At 37.0% G+C, this 22,114-nt stretch overlaps 1 protein-coding gene across 2 annotated transcripts; it reads left to right on the top strand.

Annotated features, from left to right (window-relative positions):
• Positions 1 to 5,676: 5,676 nt before the first annotated feature.
• ppp1r42 (protein phosphatase 1, regulatory subunit 42) lies at positions 5,677 to 22,054 on the top strand. 2 transcript variants are annotated; one of them, XM_015353387.2, is made up of 9 exons: positions 5,677 to 5,819; positions 8,620 to 8,836; positions 9,034 to 9,200; positions 9,717 to 9,855; positions 11,431 to 11,547; positions 13,493 to 13,610; positions 14,733 to 14,864; positions 15,525 to 15,666; positions 21,549 to 22,054. In XM_015353387.2, the coding sequence occupies exons 2-9, from the start codon at positions 8,705 to 8,707 to the stop codon at positions 21,634 to 21,636; spliced, it is 1,035 nt and encodes a 344-aa protein (XP_015208873.2). In that variant the 5' UTR covers positions 5,677 to 5,819; positions 8,620 to 8,704; the 3' UTR covers positions 21,637 to 22,054. The 2 variants fall into 2 exon arrangements, with proteins under 2 accessions (XP_015208873.2, XP_069047642.1); XM_069191541.1 differs by having other exon boundaries at positions 5,677 to 5,883.
• Positions 22,055 to 22,114: the final 60 nt, after the last annotated feature.

Genomic DNA, 22,114 nt, shown 5'->3' with positions numbered 1-22,114 from the left:
ACGTCTGGTTTGTTTAGGTGTTCCTGTGTTTTGGAACATAGTGAAGGTAAATGAGCAGGGTAAGATGATGACATGCAAGCGAAATGTTACTAAAGCAAAAGAAAAGCTACTTCTGAAAAGAGCTTAGGTGTTTATTCTGACACCTCATTTACAGCTTCTAGACAATGTTGGGAAGCAAAGAGAAAGTTAGGATATATAGCCAAAGCACAGAATGTATTCAAGGGATGTTAAACTTGTATAATGCATTAATTTAGCATGTTGTGTATGATTTCAGTCAACACGTTATAATGAAGATATTGCTCATTTGGAATCGGTCCAGAAAAGAGCAAATTAATATACTCTAGGGCTTCAAGGACTGAAACACTGTTACGAAAGCGAAGATTTTAGGGGTCGGCGAAGGTTTTAGGGGGATGCTGTCGGATGTTTTCTTTTTCAAAGTCAATACAAGGAAATTGTATTTTTTTGGAATGATGCAAACTTTAAAATACTTAAAATCCTTTTTTTGAGTCTTCATTAAAACCTTCAATCTCATTGTAAGGACTTTGAGAACCTGCAGTCTGTAAGAAAGTGATATCTTGAACATAACGCTGATGAGGATCGATTCCTGATAGACAAAAGGGGAAAACGTATCTGGAAAGAAACAAGCACTGAAATAGCTGAAATATTGTATGTGCTATAGGCATCACACGCTACTGTTAAGTGTTAATATCTCTTAATGTTTACGTGTGTAATACATCAATGTTTCTAAAACAAATTCATACAAAAAACATTGCTGTCTGAAGGCATTTTCATATTCTACTGGGATCATATCTGTAGATCTGGATCAAACTGTACATTCATAGTTAATTGTAGTCCCAATAGCTGAAAGAATATAAATGCTAGTGACGATGATGACGGAGAAAAGAAAGTTTCAAAATGATTCCTTGTACCTAATCTAGTGAAAATCTGCATAGTTTACTAATCAGACTGCTGGTGTGTTTCCCATTACAAAAGCCTTTCCTAAATTACAGAGGAATTCCACTTCATTAACTAAAATCAAACGAAATGTATTGCAAAAATAAATAAGGCCACTATGTAATAAGCAACAAAAAAAAAGTCACTGAAAGGATTGCATTTTCCCAAATACAGAGGGGTGATAAGTAGTTGTAATGATGAATGGCTATTTATCACCGGACCCATGGAACAACTGTGCAACAGGCTCGAAAGATGTTTGGTAGCGTTGGTGTTTACTTTGGATTCAAAAGTCATCTCAACAAGCACGTTAGTGACTGGCTTGAAAAAGGGTCTGCTGCCCCGAAGGGAAACTTTGGGGGGAAAAAAAAGCAGCCGCAATACATTTCCTCCCCTGCCAAAAATTCCGCATACATAAACTCAGTCAAGTCACTCAGTCACAGGAAGCCAGTCTCCTGACATGATATTAGACTGCACGGGTCACCGCAGCCTCGCATGGTCAATAGGCCCCTGGCCTGCTGCGATATAGTTAGGAAAGACACGCTCTGTCCCCGGGTCAGGTTTGGCTCCTCGCAAGTCAGAGCTGTTAACAACTGTTGCTTGATTGCATCGCCCGCGCTGGTCTGGCTACCGTGTTCAGCTCAAGAAAAGGCTGCGGGGTGGTCAGCGATCACAAACAAGACCGCATCAGAAGACAGGCTGCAAACAAGAGAAGGCTGTACTGACCACCTAGCTCCTTTGGGTATCTAATCGATCCGGGGTTTTAGTCCAGCCATTTCTGGACAGGAGCCAGGGTGTCCTCTGTGACGACTCGGCTGGGTAGCTTGTTCCATACTCCCACTACCCTTTGTGTTGAAGGCGGTCAGAGTTCATGAGAGTTATGATTTTGTTACAAAATTAGATCGACAAATTCTGCAAGATTTGTTTCTGTTCTCCAGACACCCAGGGTCTCGTGAACAGTGGTGTGGTTTTGTATCTTGTGTCTGATTTTGCTACGTAAAATAGCTTGATTACCGATTGCCAAGTCTGACCACAGTTGAACTGTCTAAACGGTCTGATTTTGTACCATACACGCTAACAAACTATTGCTGACCAATCATTAAAATGTATGTTTTTGTATGGAAATTTTGCCCATCGCCAAAAATAAAAACCTGTTGCTGTTTGAGAAAGTAAATGAGAGGTGAGCTACTCGCTGTGTGTCTATCCTCCTTTCTTTATTGCAGTAAAGACATCTCCAGCTTGGTTTACCAGAGTCGTGTGGTTTTCTGAGAAGGGTCTAACAGTGTAAAAAGTGCCTCTTGAACTCACAGTTCCCAGTTGCTTCCTCTGCTTCGTGTCTCGCTGTTAACTTTGAAGGCGTCTATTGGTTTGACTTTGTCAATGGGACTTGAATCAGACTTGAACCCTCATTGTGTTCTCCATTCCAGACTAAAAAGGCTCAGGTATTTTACCCTGTCAGTGTAGGATATACTGTATCTTTGACATCAGCACTGCACCTCATTGCTCTTCTCTCTACAGATTAGCAGTACCAAATGTGTATACAATGTTCTCAATTGAGTCTTACTAGTGTACGGAACAATCGTATCATGACACCATTGATTTAAACTCTGTTGTTTTAACTATATATTAATATTTTGTTTGCCTTTTGCGTTGCGTCTCCAGATTGTCTAGCAGAAAATGGTGTGACTACGCAGACGCCTTGGCCTACATTAAACACCGCCTTCCAGGTGCCTGCCCTGTCTTGTCAGTGCGTCAGTGCTCCCTGGTGAAGTGTTTGGGGACGGAGCCTTTCTGTCTTCTGTTTGCCTCCATGGGGTTGTTGGGGGGGCTGTAGCGCCTTGAGAATTGCCCCCCCCCTCATGAGTGGATGCCACACACTGAGGTATTTGTGTGCAAAGTGACACATAACATAAGTCGTGTTATGTGAGAGTCATTCTATTTTCTAGATGGATATAAACATCCCTGCAGTTTTACTTTGCTATGAAGGTTGTGTCAAATGAATGGTAGGCAAATGAGCTGAGAGAAATTATTGTCTGGAGCCTGGTGATTTCCTGCACTAAGCCTGTTACGTAAAATGCAGAATGTTTGGTGACATCCTTCGTAGACTGGAAGGATTCATTCTTTCCAAGCAATTCCAGAATCTTTGTTTCACACCCAGGGAACAACTCACTGGCTTTGCAGTGCTACCTCTTTCATTTTTTTTGCTATGAAAAGATCTCAGGGTGTTTATGTGGTAAAGTGTCACATGACCAGTGGTGGGAAACAATTATATCAGACATCGGTATCAGCAAGATCAGAGATTCAACAACTCCATAAACACTGCTGTCTTAAAACACTAGATGCCTATTTTTAGGGTTTTTTCTGCAGTTGCATTTACCATAATCTTTGTATTATCTGTTTTAAATTATTGCACCATTGTATTTCATGCTTTATATATATGGCTATTTGGTTGTTTTTCCAAACTATAAAAGGATTTAATGTAGTGAATCCGATTGAAATTATTTTACTTTCCTTCATTTCTTTCTTTCTTCCTTCCTTCAGAGAATTCACACCACCCTAAAATTTACTGTTTCAAACACTGTTGCAAATACGATTTACAGCACCTCTTGATTTATTATGTACAGTACTGTGAAATTACTTGAGCTCTAATTTATTGCTGAAAATACCACTCTGAAGCACTGGCAATTACAGCTCAATTTACTGTAAATATAGACTACAACATTATGCAATAATAGATCTAAACATGTAATTACTATATTAACTATACTTAACTGTTTTAACTATATTAACTTTATTAGCACACCATTATTTACAGTAAGTAAATAATAAGTAAGTAATTAAGTAAGTAATTACAGTAAGTAATTTAAATCCAATGAGACTATGAGTTATAATTTCGTGAAAAATGCTTTTCTGTGTTGGAACTAGTTTTTGACTTTGTTAGCGTTATCAAACTACAATTACTCTGTTGTATTGCTGGATATTCAAATTAATTAGCGAACTAGTAAAAAAAATAGATCTTACTATGTTTCGTTATATGGTCTGCTGAGTATAGCAACAACCCATGAAGGGAGTGTGTGCAGTGGGCACAGTTCATTCTTTTTTTTTAACTTAACTCCAAAGTAATTCATCTACCATTTCCTTTGTGAATTGCAATATTTGTTTAAGATCCAATTACCTCAGGGCCAGTGTTTAGTTGAGATGACATTACTGTACTAGAAAGGAAATTATTTTTTTCTGTAAATTTCGGGGCACGATATCCTTTATAATCACAAACAGCCTTAACCCCCTCCCCCCCATTCTTCCCATTTTAGTCATATTCGAAAATATTTATTTTTCTAGTTTTGTCTAATACCGCATTGACAAGAATGTGCTCGGTTGTGGAAATGCCTCACCTTTGAGTAATGAGCTGAAGCTGTGTATCAATTCATCATGTATTTTTTCTGCTCTCAAGTAGGCATGTCCTCCTTGCTGGAATGTGACAATAGCATTAATAACACCAAGATTAGGTTGACTGAAAACAAATCTACAACCCTTTTTCTGTTTTTACAGTCTCCAGCAACACAGACTACAGCTGAACTGTGTTCAAAAAAAGCCCCTGGGTGCTCTGTTTTATTTGTGAAAAATTTACATAACAAGGATACATGACTCCAAATGAAATCTAAACAATGTTTATAAACAAATATTAACAGGGTGTATTCCATAACTTAATACGTTTATTAATAATTTGCCTACCATGGTTTATGTCGTTTTGCGCTCACAGCAAGTAAAATTATTTGGAATATAATATATTACTGATTCGCTTTGTACTGCTTTCACCACATATACTAAAACTTTAATGTACAGCCTGCCATTTCTATTCTTATAAATCAGAGAACAATAGACAAACGTATTAAATAAAAATAAAAATCGGAGGAAGAGTTTTTATACAAAATGCAGGCGCAAAATATATTTTGAAAAGGGGCACGGTAATGTAAATTTGAAAAATAGAAAGTAACATGTTTCAGAATATATTTGTAAATTAATTTATCAGTATTGTATTTTATCAGTTTAGTTGTTCTAAAAGGGTAAAAAAACATGGTTAAGACGAAAGCACGGTGAATAAAATTGGTCTTGATTTACATTTACAAAGAATTTTAATAAGATGGCTAAGGGGACTGTTTTAATTATTTTTCTTGAATTTATATTAGAAAACGCTAACTAGTATATATACTATACTAGTAATGAAAATTAATGAAACTGAAAAATGAACCATTTTCTGGTTGACAATCCGTTACTTTATACGACAACAAAACACGTAATCTGAGCGGGTTAAACGGTTAAGTGTTGCACACTTCTCTTCTTTCGGAATAAGGCGAAGAAAATGTTACACTCAAATACTTTTTTTTTTCCTATTGCGACATGCATTTATATTCAACATTAACCTAACCTATTTAATTCGCTGAGCAGGAAAACAAAACATACTGTAAATCCTTCAGTTAACACGGCACATTTGACTACTATTTTATGAACCATCTTTCCAAAATACCCCCAGGAATATTACTGGTAAGAAAGTAGTGAGAAAAACAAACAAAAAAAAGTTGCAACATTAAATGTTTATGCACTATTACTCAAAATCTCGAACAATGTCGCTGTTACTGTGGTATTTGAAGGTGGTGTTTTATTTCTTTAACTGAGCCCCGCTTTGCCCACACGCGGTCTCCCAGCGTTCCGTCTCTATAGCAACCAGCTCCGAAACTTCTCCAAACAAGGCGCAGAGCTCAGCAGCGCTTGTAGCTCCTGTTGCAGATAAAAAATGCGACGTTTGCTCTCGTTTCATCTTGAGGGGAACGATATGGACAGCCAGGGTTAATTCTGAGTGCATTTAAAAGGTAGGGGGAAAGCCGTTTCTGACTTGTGACGCGTAGTTGTGGGTGCTATATAACAACGCAGCAGGTAAATCGAATATTACTTTCGACTTTGAAATTGTCTTTCATCTGTTGAATTTATTGTGTGTTGGATGAGGACTGGTGAAATGGATTACGGGACAGATAGTATTATTTATCTAATCAAACGAATTGTATTTCATTGTCATTCATTAGTATTGCTTATTTTTTAGCTCTGATTCGCTTGTATGTTCTTTACGTAGCCGAAGAGTTTTTGCGTTTGTTATTAAAAGGCCATTGACGCTACAAGATGTATCAAGGTAAACCAGAAACCGAACTGTTTTCGTACTGTCTTCAGTGTCAGTTGTCACTGAGGTGTTTAAATACGTGTGTAAGTCTCTGGCAAAAGCGATTTGTTTTAAACTGAAGAATCAAATAGCGCCTTTACTTTTGTAAATTTACAAGAACTGGAAACGTCTTCAATGCCATAATGTATTGGTTACATTTTGTGTGTAGTATAATGAATGTAATTCTGTATATAATGAATGTAATTCTGTCCTTTTCTGTGTGTGTGTGTACGTACCAAAGACAGCAGTCTTAAGCGGTTTATTAAATGGCACCAAAAATATTTTTTTCCTGAAAATCCATCAACTGTTTAGTTTTTTTTTTCGTTTAAATAAAAAATGTGTTGTTTAAGGTGTCTAGCAGGTGCTCCACAAAACAGAATGTGCTTTACTGACTTTTTACCTCGTGAAATGATGTAGGCCTAAACCTGTCAAGATTTTATTTTTAAATCATAATAACAAAATTGGCAGACGCAGATGCAGATACTTTATTTTCTCTCTTTTCAAGATCTGAAAGAAAATCCATGGGGGTTTCGCTCACTTTGGCTTTAAATAGTCCAGAGTAAAGATCCCAAATCTTCCTACAGAAAATACAATAAACCAGAAAAAATAACATCTGCTATTTCAAAACATTTTCTAAAGATGTTATGAAGCTGCAAAACTATTTTTATTATTCTTGGAAAACAATACAAAGTGCAGTGAGACAAGTACTGTAGTTTTACCATAAGCGAATGACAAAAAAGTAATATGGCAAAGTAACAGACAAATCCATCTTTCTAAATTCACATGAACTGCAGTATCAATAGTGTTTGGCCTACTTTAGCATGGAATGCAATGTAAAAACAGATTACAGTTATTCAGTATCAATTTTTTAAATCCTGGTCAGTTTACATTTCAATAAAAATGATGATTAATTGAATCATATTAATTAGTGATCAATTGGTTAATGATTAATTGGTCGTTATTGAAAATAGATTATTAACAATTATCAGTAATGATTCATTATGAAGGAGACTGCTGTTTCTTTCTCGAGGTATTTTAAAGGATAAATATTCAGTGGCTCACTGGATTTTTTGTTAGGCTCAATAGCTTATATTTTGAAACCTTTGTCAGAGACAAAGCATGGAAAATTGTATACAATAGATAAGTTTTATATAAAACTGCTTTCATTTTCAAGCTCTTAATTCTGTTTTAGAAAGCTTAATTCAAACAGTTTTAAATTGTGCAGTAGTGAAACAGGCTTTTCAGTGCTACTGTATGCAAGTTTCCTGCATTTGCAGGCTCCGTAATATTATACCCTGCAAAAGCTCACCTGAAAGCTCAACTGTCTCAGTAACCATACTTGGTTTCATTCCCCAATTCACTAATAATTAGGTTTAAATATTAATCAGGAGGAATTCACACTGCGTAAAAATCCTCAACTGCTAAGTGTCAGGCATACGGGGGGGTTTGCTAGCATTTTAATATCAAAACACATCCATCATTGGTTTTCCAAATGTCTTGTGTTCCAGGGGTGGGTGTTCATTTTCTTTTTCTTGCCATGCAATTATGTAAACCAAAGGTACACAGGAAACTGCATTAATTTACTCCCATCTCTGAGGTTCTGTGTGCTATTACTGAGATGCCTGATGTTACCCGAGTGGCCATGAAACAGGAGGGCCTTTTTCTCAGTGTGAAGCTTTCATATCAGTCTCTTCTCAGTCTGATGCCCCTAGATCAAGTGTGAAAAAGCCATCCTCGTCAGCCAGACTGTTGATATGCGATTGTTACTTGTAGATGTAGATAAATGGCCATGCAGGGCTTCATGCAGTTCTCAGTCAAAAGTGTATTTTATGGATCCCAGCATTCGAGGACTCTTTTTCTATTTTAATTTTAAGTGAAACAGACTCATAGAGAAGCTTGAGACAAACCTGTGATTTATGCACAAAATATGCAAATATGCAAAGGGCTAATTTCTTGAACATGCACGTGGGAGTCTCAGATGTCTTTAGGTCAGACCAATAGAAAAATCTCCGGAGTATTTAAATAAAGGCCCCTTTTATTCTAGGCCTGCAGTGGGAGTATAATAATGCTTGGAACACAAACTGGGGTGAAGCTTAAAGCTCTCAGCTTCACCTTTCTCTCTGCTCTTTGTATTCTTTTTAAGTCAAGTAATAAGATTTTGCACCCAGTAGCCTTTAACTGTGTTAAACAAACTTTGTGTTTAACAAAAGCTATTGAATGTGACATTCATCATTTTCACTTTTTTCATTTGCTCTTAACATTCTTACCATTGAACGTTCATTATAACAATTTATGCACAATTATATAGTACCTGAGTACCTACATGAATCGCACTGTACAGTACATTTGTATTTTTGTTTGTATTCTTTAGAGAGTCTTTGGAATGAAATTAATGTTATATGTCAATGTATGGATACAACATATGGTATAGCTCTTAATACACCTGTTTTCTTTTGCAGGATTTCTTTTGGCATTCTTCAGTGAGAAGTGCTTAACAAAACTGAAAACCCGTCGTCAGTCCTCGTCTCCCCTTGACCAGCCATTATGGTCCGTCTCAGCGTGGACCTAATTGCCAGGACTAGTGCTCATGGGAAAAACAAAAGAAATGAGGCTCTGGAGCAGTACCTCAAGAAGCTCACTCACCTGAATTTTTCCAACAGGAATATTGAAGATATTGTGAGTATCTGGTTGTACCTGGGGTCAATGTGGTCTCGGTTTCTTTAAAGAATCCATAGTATCAGCTTCGACAACGTGGCTGGGTACTGTATCTTGTTCCATACTCTCACAAAACACAGTCTGCAATCCAAGAAGCCGGAACAGAATTGTATACATTTTGTCATACGGAGTAACACTTGTGTTCTTGTCTCTCGCAGGATGACCTTTCCGTCTGCAGGAACCTAACAGTCCTTTATTTGTATGACAATCAAATAACACAGATCTGTAACCTTGGCTTTGCATCCAACCTCACTCACCTGTACATGCAGAACAACAACATCACACTCATTGAGAACCTGTCAGCCCTTCAGAAGCTCTCCAAACTGTGAGTATACAGACAGCCCATCCGTCCAAACCGATTGATGATTGTTGAGGATCAGAAGATGAAAAAGGTTATAATCAGGAGGAGGCTGTTAAGACCTTCTTGTCCATTTGGTAGTTAGTAGTTACTTGATCAGAGGATCTAATCCAGCCATTTCTTTAAAAGAAGCCAAAGTGTCAGCTCCAACAACATGGCTGGGTATCTTGTTCCATACTCTCACAACCCTTTACATAAAGAAGTGCTTCCTGTTATTGGCTGTCAGTGCACTTTCCTTGTAGTTTCCACCTGTAGTCCTTGGCTTCATTTCTCGCTCTTGATTTTGGGCTGACTTTGTCAGTGCCTTTAAGGATTTTGAATGCCTTCCAGGCCAGAGGCCCTGTACATCTCCTTCACATTTGCTGAACTGCAGTTTCTGCAAATGTGGGTAAATGAGTTTGGAGACTGGTTGATGCCAGGTTTGCCTGTGAGGAAAATGCAGCGAGCCGAGCAGTGCACAGAGACCTGTGTTTTGCGTCTCAGGTACCTGGGAGGGAACTGCATCACAGTGGTGGAAGGGCTCGAGAACCTGAAGGAGCTGACGGAGCTGCACATTGAGAGCCAGAAGCTGCCCCGTGGGGAGAAGCTCCTGTTTGATCCCAGGACACTCCGCTCGCTCTCTGTAAGATTGACTGACCGCTGCTTTGTCTGTCTTGCTCTCAGGTCTGTTTGACTCCTTTAGGACAGGGTGGGCTGTGAGGTTAAGGATGCTTTCAACACAGTTCACATTAGATCAAAAGCACCAATTTTGTGATTACTTACTGTTCCCAAAATTAAATATGTGATTTATCTAAGTTTGTCTGTATGTAGGATTATTATTGTGTAGAGTACATCCAAGATGTAATTATAATTTCATGCTTAATGTCTAATGTCTCTGATATTCTCCAGTAAGGAATTGTATTAACCTTTTGGATTAAAACTGTATAATGTTTTATAATTTTTTTATAATAATGTTTAGTGTTGTATAATGTTTAATCCCTTTTTGTTATAGTTGAGAATAGTGGCTTGATCTGCATTAATTTGAAACTGGAACCTATTTACATTCGAACTTTGGGACTTTACAAAGTAGACACTAAATCAGATCAGAAGAAAGGATTTAGCTTGAATGCTGGCTTGTATTAAAAAAATGAAATGTAATTAATTTTTTGTTGAATTTAAAAATAAATATGTAACATCAGGTGTGATACTGATGATGTCAATGCTCCTGACTGAATAAACATTGACATTGCCTAAATGATAAATATTATTATAAAAGTGTCAGATTGTCCTGGATAGTGTTAAATCCAAGATGATTATGGTGAGTTGCTGACTTTCATTTGCATTTGTCATTTGAATTATAAAATTACAGACGTTTACTGCTGAGTTTAAAAGTTTATGTGAGTAGTACAAAGATAGAGATTAGTGTTGTATTTGTTTTGTAACATAAATACTACATAATCACAGCCTTAGGGTTGTTTTTTACTAAATATACTTAAGTTGAGAGAATTTAAAATCCCCTGACATGTACAATTAAAAGTGTTGTTCAGATAGTATAACTGATCACAAACAGTGTAAGTACAAAACACAGTAATAAAAAAATATCTTTAAATTAAAAAAATGCAACTTGACAGAAATGAGGTCAGATGAAAAATCTTGTATTTTTTCTTCTAGTTATTAATAGAAAATTGAATATTATTCTGGTAGCATACACTATAAACAGAGAGAGATTTGACTAATAGATGTGAGTCTGCTGTAATTTACTGTGTACCTTACAGATCCTGCAGCATTAGCAGTAGAAGATGTACCGTGTGAGTTTGTTTAGGAATGGTGAATGTGGTTACAGCTCTATGCCTTGGGTGCACATAGTGTGCAGTATGAGATTTAAAGTCCTCCTGGATTACAGGCACTGGAGTTGGACTGTATTCAAAGAAATCAAAGCCAGGACTAGCTGTCCACTTCAAATGCACAATAATTATAAAACATGAAAATAACATTGTAAATAACATAAATACTTGTGAATGATAAATACAAATTAGTCAAAGCTCTTAAGGTTTCCATTTGTTACACTGTTACAATATTTTATGCTAACACTATTCCTAATTTTTCTTATGAAACCCCAAAACTTGTCAACCTAAAAGAGAATGTATCTACGTAGCTTAGATTCTGTTTTTAAAACATTCTCCCATTTGACCATTTGATCTGTCTGCGTTGTCTGTAGGATTCTCTGTGTGTGTTCAACATCAGCAACAACCACATTGATGAAATTAAAGAACTGGCCGTTCTGAAGAACCTCACTCAGTTTGATGCTGCAGATAATCAGCTTAAAGATATAAAGGTAAAAAGAGCATTTCCTAGCTTTGGCAATTAACAAATAACTTGCTTTGAATTATTAATTATTACAGGCTTTTATATATAAAAGCTTCTCTAATATATCCACATTCATTATTAAATAGTATATTTTAATTTTATTTACTGATTAATTTTAGTTGTAAAGCCCAAATCAAAAACAATGTACAGTTTCAAAATAAAGGAGGAAAAATCAGCATCTCATAAAATCCTGATCAACACAAATTATAAATGAAATAGATTGTGATTAATACTTAAGGATCCCATAGACATTTACCTAAGATCCTAAGTTATCATTAATAATTTCTTAGCCTTTGAAAAGGAAAACTAAGTGTGGGCCAATGTTCCTCAAATAATATGCAAATGTTTCAGCTTTTGTCTTGTGTGGAAGTGGACCAACAGAAAAACAAAATTGTTGGAGTATTTTCACTCTTTAAAATGAACATGAGCTGTATGTAAGTACAGATGTTCTGTAATACACTGTAAACAGAGCTTGTTTCCATAATAAAGATACATTCTTCAGTAATGCTTGAAATGATATGGTGATTGGGGACTTAGAAAACCAAATCCTGAGAGTCGGGCAGAGAGTTCTCTGTCTTTGTGTGCGAGCACAGGGTCACAATTATTCAACAAATCAGCAAGAATTTCCCATGGGGCTGACTTTGCTGACAACTTATACAAGCATGGTCTTTTTTTTATAAACGGTCTGTTTTTCCAGAGAATGGTACATTCGATTTTCAACACACTTAGGACTAGTTATGGGGTATTAATTTGCAGTCAAGATTTAGTTTCTTTTGTAACAGGTACTGGGACTGTCGGCCTACTGTAAACTCTTCGAACATTCTTAATTGCAAAGATCATTCAAAAAACTACAGATGTCCTGTGGAAGGTTGTATAAACCAAAAGGTTCAAACTGAGTTTTAAAATTTCACTCTGCATTTCTATGTAAACAGTGAGGTGGCGCTCTGAGTTTATGGAGTTAGATAACTTTGACAAATAATACAAACATTTAACCGTCACATTGCAGACTGCATATAATTGCTGTACACGCATCAAAGAAGCCCAACATTTATCAGATATCTTCTATAATGTATACAACCTCTGCCCATTATTGATTGTACAAAGTCACTACCTCCAAAAGATCAATCTTTTCTTCACACAATTTAGTCAGGAACCAGAGGAAAAAATTATAGATTTTCTTAAATAGATTATGACAGGCAGTCAGCCGGGTGACAAATTGGTATCTGCAGACCCAGTTAGTGCTTTTGAGCTAGACGCAGTGGATCAGGATCGAAGCGCTGGTCAAATACAGGTTCATCAATGGTCATCATTAACCGAGCGCAGGGCCGCTGCTGGTACACCCAGCACTTGCACGCGGAATATAATTTACAGCTCAGTATTTTGCAGCGAGCCCCTCTGAGTGACGGGCCTGACACATCCATTTATCAAAGCCGAGAGCGCGCCGCAGAGAGGGGTCCCTTTAGAACTGATTACAGATCGCCTGAAAAGTGGAAGCACTTTAGCTGAGACAGGAAGGCAACGGACAATCAGAGCGTGTCCAGAGAGTAATCATATTTCCACCCTGGATTAATGTTCCTTTAGATAAACATACACGGTGGGCAGCGTGTTCTGGAAGCAGCGCCGAGGTAACTCGAGAGTTACGTGATATGAGGAGACACAATTTATTAAAACAAGCTGGTGTCCTCCTCGAAGATTAGTTCATTTACTTTCAGCACCCTAAAAAGTTTTTGTACCTAATTTAGTTGTTTCTTTGTAAAATGATCAAGTTGCCTTACTGATACTACTACGTTACTACTATACATTTTTTAATTACTGTCACATAGTTTCATCTGTTTAATTTCTTGCAGTGTTTTCAGAATAATACTGTATTTTGTCTTGATTCGATTTATGGTGTTTCTCTTGTACAATCCCAGGAGTTAGAGCTGGTTTTCAGCCAGTGGCCCCAGCTGTGGCGAATGGATTTGAGTGGAAATCCAGTATGCCATAAAACCAAGTTCAGGGACAGACTGATACTTGTGTGCAAGAATCTTGGTAAGAAAATGGCAGGATGTCAGTATTAATCATTGACTCTCAGCATATAAAACTGAAGCATTTGATACAAAAAAGGAGATAAATATTTTCATGTTTTAGTTGTACATCAGCATAACTGTAAAATATGAAGTCACAACGAGTTGACTAAGGACTCTTTGTGGCAATAAGCACTTTCAATGGCTTTATTTTGCTCCTTTTATGTGGTGAGATGTATTTACATTTTAAGATGGATGTGCTGTAATTTAACACTTCTTTAGTGTGTGTTTAAAAATTCATATAGCTAGCATCTTATCTAAAACCTTTAAAATGTGACTAAATTGATATTATTTTAAAATTCTATTCATAATTGCTTGAGATGAAAATCAAGTTTGTCATTAATTACTTTTTCTGATTATTCTGTTCAAAGATGGACTCCATTTATCTTGATAATTTACTATTTTTTTAATTCAAATTCCATAGCACACATGATGAAACTTAGTCTTTTTGATTGTGACAAGCTTTTTAAGGAACATTCTGATATTGCAATGCATTCTACACTCTAAACAAAAAGAAAGCAGATCACTCTCACCATTTTAAGACATAAGTTTCATTTAATCAAACCCCACACACTACTGGTAAATTACTGTATATGCCTGGTCCTTACAGTTTGCTATTTTGCTATACTTAGCATATTAACAAAACTTACATGTAAGTGAAATGTAAATGTGATACATCATACTTATATGATCATATGATAATCATAAAGTTAATCAGTTAAAGGTTTTTTATGGTAGGGTTTAGTTTTTACTTCTGAGAATGTTTCAATGTTTCTCATAGTTAATATTTGTACTGTGAAATATTGTAAGCAACAAAGTATTGCTATTGTGAGTCTGTTAGCTCATGATTTAACTTTCTGGGCGATTCAAGCCTCATGGAAAACAAAGTGTAGTAAAAACTGAACATTCATAAATAGCAAGATATTGCATTATTGAGCTGTGGTTGACTTTGTTCTTAATTTCTGAAAGGAAAAGGTATTATGATTAACATAATCCATAACTGATTCAGAAAGTAAAAACGCAGTGCCTTTTTATTTTAGCCGGGATTTCTTTAAACATTTTGCTCTTGATGAACCCTGTTTTGCAGAGGTCCTTGATGGGAAGGAGATTAACGAGTTGTCCAGACAGTTTCTAATAAAGTGGAAAGCTTCAAAAGAGGCCAAGAGGAAAAGCAAAGAGGACAGACTAATAGGCGAACAAACCACCTATTCAAAGCCTTGTGAGTGTTCTAGAACGATTGATATTATTTCAGAAATACTGTGATTGAAATGAAGGTCTATGGAGCCATGTTTCATACCATGTGGGGCATTCCTACATATTTAAATAAAAGCCTAGATTAACCTCAGGCAGTCTCTATTTGACCAATAGCTATTACGAGGCCTGCTTGTAAAGAGCAATGAATGCATATACAGTATGACACACATATTATAAAGCACACCCTAGATGTACGCTAAATGCAAATTTGCATCTCTAATTACATTCCAATGTAAATCGTAGTGAATACGTAGATGCTTCATTCAAAACAGATCAGTTTTTACTAGTGGTATAATATTCGATTTACATTTGATATCTGTTCAAGATCTTTTGTGCAGGGGTTTCCATTATTTTTTTATGTTAAATTGTGTGGAAGTAAAATCACTGAATAATCCAATATTTTCATTGACTTCATACAATGTCAAATACAAATGAGTAGCTATTAACATATTCAATAATATTTTTCTGAGTTTGTTGTTTTGTCTTGCTGCTTTTCTCACCTTTATTTGCCCAAGGAACATCACAAAGTAGAAATCCTACCTCTGTAAGGTAATCTGTAATCCTACCGTGGATAATTTGTGTTTGTGTTTTTTTGTAAGCAGCCTGATCAATGTCTTTCTTTCAGCTGAGTTTCAGATACCAGCCCATCTTGTTCCAAACACATATACCCACCCGGGCTTTCCGAGCAAGAGGAAGCCAATGGAGTTTGGAAGACCGCCTTTGAAAGCCAAGTCAGACCTCCGCAAAACCCACACTAGTGCAATAAGGTATGACATAGTGTCATAGCAGAAATACCACATACCTCATTTAGCAGTATTGTGTGCACTATAGAATTCTGGATAATCCTTAGAACAATTCCATTCATGACAACATAGCCTGAACCACTTACTTTTTAAACTTTACAGTGTCTTCAGGGAAGAAAGAAAAAGTCAGTCCCGTGTCATTTCTTCGTCATTTAGGAAGTTGCAGAACACAACACGTTTTAACACGCTAGTCCAGAATTTATAATAAAGTACACCATTAAAAAGCCACGATAGCAGTACAAAGAAATATATGTAGTTAGAGACATTTTTATATTATTAAAATATTTGTAAAATTACCTATTAATAAAATCTATGACAGCTGGTCATTAAAAGGTAAAGTTTTGAATTCTGTTCGGACTCTTTCTATCCTTGGTTAGATTACATGATTAAAAATAGTTTTATTATTCATCACATACTGAACTAGAGATATTAAGTGCCATGTTACTGCATTTAAAATTTTAAAAATGAAAGCATAAAATTCATGATAATCTCAGTTTTAAAACCACAGAAAGAAAAATGGCATTAAATTGGTATAAGTGATTTTAATGTAAACATGCTTCACTTAACTGCCTATTTCCTTCCCTTCAGTGTGCCTCATGAATGGCCTGTTATTTGTCACTTGCTCAGTCTCAGTAGTTTTTTTTCCCCATGCAAATAAATAGGATTTTCTACACTGGCAGTGACTTTAGTGTCTGCACTGCCAAAGGGAAAAGTGGATTTTTAGGCAGTAACCAATTTTTACATACAATTTTATGGACAATTTCAGTGAACAGATATAATTCTGTCAAAGCTGGATTCTCAAAATAAAGCATTGTAAAGAATGTTGTCAGAATTTTCTCCTTTCTCGCTTTACTCGGAATTTGAATATATTGTACCCTCTCATGACAAAGGTCACATACCGTATTGTATTATCAGCCATGATCTGCCTGTTAGTGATCTGTACATCCTTGAAACGGGCACTTCACAAACCAAAGTGTATTGTTACGTTTGCAGCTTATTCATCAGGCTTATTAATTCAGATTGTCTTTTCAAGCTGTTGAAGTTCTGCTATCAGCGACTTCCTGTCCGCTATTCCTGAGGACTCCAGTACATTTTTAAGTTCCCCCTGGGAGAATTTTAAAGTGTGTAGCTGCAGGAAAAGCTAGAGAAGTATAATTCACACATCTCACCCCTTGGTATAACACCCAGCTTTGCTCAATGAAATGAAATTTGTGCGTTTTCATGAATGTATACGGAGAGATGCTGTTCATTAACTTAACTTCCAACAACACCAGCAACCCTACAGTAATGAACTGATGGCCATGAGGCCACAGTTTTTGGGAAGTTATCTGAAGAAGGGAAGATTGATTACATGAGTCAGACTTATACTTCCCACTTCTGAGAATGGTGTATGTACCTTCAAGCTTTGTGCATCTTGCAGAGCTTCGTATTGCCTTTCCTCAGCAGCTACGGGTTCCTTGGATCCTGTTATCACTCTCTTGCTTTCTCTAAATTTTCATATTCTCTGTCCTGTTGTCAATAAATCATTAAGATCTGGAATTATTCCTTATTGGCCCTTAGCAGATCTTAGACACCAGCCAGTTCTCAAATTATCATCCAGTTTCTAACTTAAGTGTTTTAGCAAAGATAACTGAATAGCTCATTCTGAAATAAACTCACAGATTAAGCTATTTAACTCTGGGTCCAGACTGATACACTGTACTGAGATAGCTCTAGTCAGGATTACTATTGATTTATCGATGGCAGCTGACTATGGATTCCTGTCCTGCTGTACCTCAGTGCAGCCTTTTATGCTTGTTGTATTGGGTGGAATTGACTCTACTGTAGGTATTCTGGTATTACAGAAACTGCTTTGTTATGGAATAAATCTTATAAACCTGATAGAAAACATTGTGTTTAAACTGAGAACTGTTCTTCAAACATTCCATCCCATCTGGCATTCTTCACGACTTTGCTTTTCATCCTTGGTGTTTTAAGTATCAAAGTAGGTTACAAAGTAGGTTAGAGGGTGATATGGACCTGCTTAAAACACAGGGACAGCATTTTTACCACGTCATTAAGCCACCATCAGCATAAATAACGAGACAGTCACATCGTGGCTCATTTAACATGACGGAAAATGACCAGCAAGTGCCAAAGCAACAAATAGAAGTGTGCAAATGAGAATCCCAGTATGACTACTGAGCTGAGGTTAAGTGTGCGTTGATAAAGACAAATCGATATGACATAAAGGCAGAGAAAGTGTAACTTTTCCACTCAAGAACTTGTGAAAAAGACAGGTAAATTGTCTGAATCATCTGTAAAAAGATTAGAAACATATTTGCCATGCTTAAGGATACAAAGTTATATATAGATGTACAAGTGATATATAAACAAATACACATCAGGCAGTTGAAAGGTCTAGAAATGTAATAACCCCAAGAAGCACTATACTGTATGTCATCAGAGCCACTTTGTGTTCATGGGATGATACTGTTTATTAAGACAAAAGTAAGATTCACACCAGTAAATAGTGGCTCTTCAGGCCAGAGTTCCTCCTGTTTACGCAGACTGAGACAACATGAATCCCCCTGCTTGTGACACCATTGCAAGGACTGCCTCCAGCAATGTTGGTCCCCACTTATACAGCAGTGTGGACTGGAGCACATGGGGTAAACTGCCTCACTCAAGGGAACAACACCAACACCTGCACCAGGATCTTGAACTCATCTCTCAGTTGCGAGTCCTGAGACTTACCCATTGCGCTGTGCCATATCCCACACTGTGTCTGAACACATTCTAAAATTGGTTAATCACATTTTACATTTACACTTTTAAATTTTTGCTTGCTCTGTGAAAACTTAACAATTTTACTTGGGTAAAAGCTGATCTCCATCTCTCTTCTGCATGCCCTTAGTGACATGTCACCATGTCAAAAAACACATTGCATTTCATAATAGTTAACTGTAACAACATTCATTCTGCTCAACATGATACTGAATTGAAGTCTGAAAAGATTTATGCACCAGTAATTGGTAGCATTCTATGCAGAGACACTGGGACCTTATCACATTAGAAATGACCATGCTGCTGCATAGACATAGGCAACATGACTAGGTAGCTTGTTCAAGACTCTACAGCCCGTTGTGTAAAGCACCCACTGTTCTCGTTGTAATATGCATTTTCTCTTAGTTTCCTAATATCTGTGTTTCTTAAGATTCTTTAGTTCCTCTTACATTTGTGTTCTCCTGTCTGTGTTTCGCTGTTGTTTCTGAAGAAATCAAAAGGGTTAAAGGTATCAAAGCATTTGAGGATTTTGACTACTTGAATAGGGCCTCCTCACTCCTTTGTCTGTTTGAGATCTAAGATTTAGTTATATCAACCTGTGTTATTAGCGTAAGTGTTATTAGCCTGGTAGGATATTCCTTTTAGCCCAAGAATTTACCTGTTTGATCTTTTCTGGGCTGTGTTACAAGCTGACCCCAGGATAATGTAGAATGCTTGGAGTAACCTATCTGTTTTTCTGTTTGGATGGGGCTACAGTACCTTGGAAGTCAGAGGAATGTCAACAGGAGTGCTCCTACCCTCCTTTCCATCTTCGCCACAGTCACGTGGTCACACTGGGCAGGATTGCAGAGGCTAAAAAAATGAGGTGGCTTCTCTCTGAGTTCAAGGCTGACGCTCCTCCATTATCTGACTCTCCTGCTCTCACTATGGTATAGGTGAAGCTAAGCTAAAACCAGGTCTGGTCTTGTCTCTATTGACTCCTGCCGCAGTTACCTCCAGTAATCTTGTCTGTTTGGTTGGTGACTTGACTGAGAGTCTCTTACTAAAAGAGGACCCTGCCTCAGGTTCTGGCACTAAACAGGCACAGGAGAAAAGGTTCTGCTTTGGGGCTATTTAGGCTGCTTTACATAGTTCAGAAGAGGGAAAAGGGCAGCATACAGTAGTTTATTAGTTTATTCGGGCATTTTATTGATTATTGTGCCACCTCTCAATAACACTGAAATAGAAGCAGGATCTGTCTGCTTTCAGGAAATCACTGTAATCCCTGTAATCCTATTGACACAATGTGTATGCCTGTAGACAAGTAGTCTTCTCTGTTGTCCACAAATTGCTCAAGACTTTGTCCTGCTGCTTTCATAGAGTGCTGTTAATTTGTGTACTGTGTGAAAAACAGGCAAAAGAATCAAGGTAGGTTTTTTATAGGAGACAGGCTACCAGTAATTTGAGCCAAGGCGTCATTCTGAAGAGCAGCACAGTTGTTATCTCTTCCACCAAACCAGTAGCATGTATTTTATCGGTTTAAAATGTGCTGGAAAACTGAGATCAATTGTTAAGTTGATTAAGGTGTGCCTGTAATATGTTTGATTGGGTAACTAAACACTTGTGTGAATGAAGGGCTCCTCAGTGCTGGTACTGTTTATCTCTCATTTAGATGCAGACTACCAGATTTTACCCTTCTATAGTGGAGAGAAAAAAGGCTCTAGGATCCAAACCACAGAGCTTGGGGGCATAACGGGAGAAGGCCCTGTCACCCACAGAGTGTAGACTCAGAATTAGAAGTGCAAAGGTTGCGAGGTGGGGAGTAGGGCGATAATAGTTCAGACAGGTACTGAGGTGCAAAGCCATGCAGAGCCTTAGGTGAGCATGAGGATTTTAAACTGCACACGGAATTTGACAGGAAGCCAGTGCAAGGACTCCAGGATAGGAGTAATGTGATCACTTGCACTAGACCTGGTCAGGATTCTGGCTGCTGAATTTTGGACATACTGCAGTTTGTTCAATGTAGATTTAGATACCCCAGCGAGTAGAGCATTACAGTGGTCAATTCGTGAAAACACAAATGAGTTGATCAGCTTTTCAGCCACAGTTAGTGATAACATAGGGCATTTTCTAGCGATATTTCTGAGGTGAAAAAAAAAGATGTTTTGACAATATGCTGCACATGTGGGTCCAGGGGTCCAGAGCTGTGGTTACCACTCCTTGCTGACACACCATTCTTTAGTATGGACTTTTCTTATGCTACAACAACCCTTTATAGTTATTTCTTCTGTAAATGGTTATCATTGTTTTTTGAAGGTGGCAAAAAAAAGTGTCTTTATCTTTATTTCATAAAGCAAACGAATATCCTGTTTTCTTCATTTGTAATTAATTAGTTTTTAATAATATTATTATAAATCACTGTAGCTGATATATCCTGATATTTTAGGGTAGGTTTATATTATAATATAAAATAAATAAGCATATCTCAGTGGAAATCATTTATAAGTAATGCATAATTAAAACGTGAGAATTTTACATTGCTTGTAATTAATGAGTATTGAGACAATATAAACAAACAGACAAATAAACCCAGCCTCAGAGCTAAAAGGAATTACACAGGCCGTTGAATGATATGAATTACTTGTTCAGAATTTTGCTTGGTTGAAGGCCAAGGAAAACACTTGCATGTTCCTGTTGTTTTGTTTAATGAATGTGTAGGTGACATTTGTCAAACAGGATATAATATCTCCTTACTAACTAAAGGGACACTTAGCTTTTGTGAATACTTCACAAATGTATGATATTCAAAACATATATTTGATATTCAACCATTAAATCACTTAAAGAATAGTTAGCTTTATTTTTTTTAGGAATGACAAGGCAAGTAATTGGCATTTGGTTATTCCGGTTTGTTTCTGTCAAAACAATGCTGTTCTTATTTGTAAACCGTAGGAGTTTATAGTTTTGATTAATAAATGTTTCGTTCCAAGACAGGCTAATGTGCTAATGTCAATTACTGTTGTGCACTGTAATGCTAAAAATGTAACACTAATGATCTGTAATACTGATGGATATCTCTCTGTGCTCTTCTCCACACATAGATGTCAGAGTGTGAAGAATTCGAAGAGTGCAGCTCCACTCCAGGATGTAGCAGAGTCCCCTAAGGTCCTCAGTCATGTAGCTGTGTGACAGCTTGCAGTGCTACTTGTTGTGTTGTGCTGTACTGTACATGCTTGTATGGAGAGGGGATAGTGGAGCTATTGTGCTCTGATTCCTTATTATTTTATCCAGACACAATGTCGGAATCCAGCACCTTCTCATAGGAGTTACACGTAGGCCATCATGCATACAGGGCAATGTTGAATATCAACTTCTGAAAATGCAATAAGAAACATAGATGCAGAATTCACACAAAACGTCCCGAGGCCCATGAAATAGAATTAAATTTGATCATAATTGAGAAAATCATTTGGAACCCTTTCAATGTCTTTATTGTGTCTGTCCTGTAAATTTCCAGTTGTTAATTGTAACATTGTGTTTGTTCAGTGCCAGCATGAGGTGATGTAATCCGATTTAAAGCCCAAAATAAACTTATTTTGGTAACAAGCGCGTGTGTGTGCGTCTTTCCGTTCGTTATGTTAAATTCCTGAAACCTGTTCTTTCAGTT

The sequence above is a fragment of the Lepisosteus oculatus genome, chromosome 6, assembly GCF_040954835.1.
Source record: "Lepisosteus oculatus isolate fLepOcu1 chromosome 6, fLepOcu1.hap2, whole genome shotgun sequence".
Classification (NCBI taxonomy): domain Eukaryota; kingdom Metazoa; phylum Chordata; class Actinopteri; order Semionotiformes; family Lepisosteidae; genus Lepisosteus; species Lepisosteus oculatus.
Note: the sequence above shows the minus strand (reverse complement) of the source record. Positions and strands in the feature narration are given on the sequence as shown.

Bases quoted from the DNA above. Each gene is read 5' to 3' on its own strand.
- ppp1r42 (XM_015353387.2), top strand. From the start codon at position 8,705: ATGGTCCGTCTCAGCGTGGACCTAATTGCCAGGACTAGTGCTCATGGG. The intron at 9,201-9,716 runs GTGAGTATACAG...TTTGCGTCTCAG, and splicing joins CTTCAGAAGCTCTCCAAACT to GTACCTGGGAGGGAACTGCA. The intron at 9,856-11,430 runs GTAAGATTGACT...CGTTGTCTGTAG, and splicing joins GGACACTCCGCTCGCTCTCT to GATTCTCTGTGTGTGTTCAA.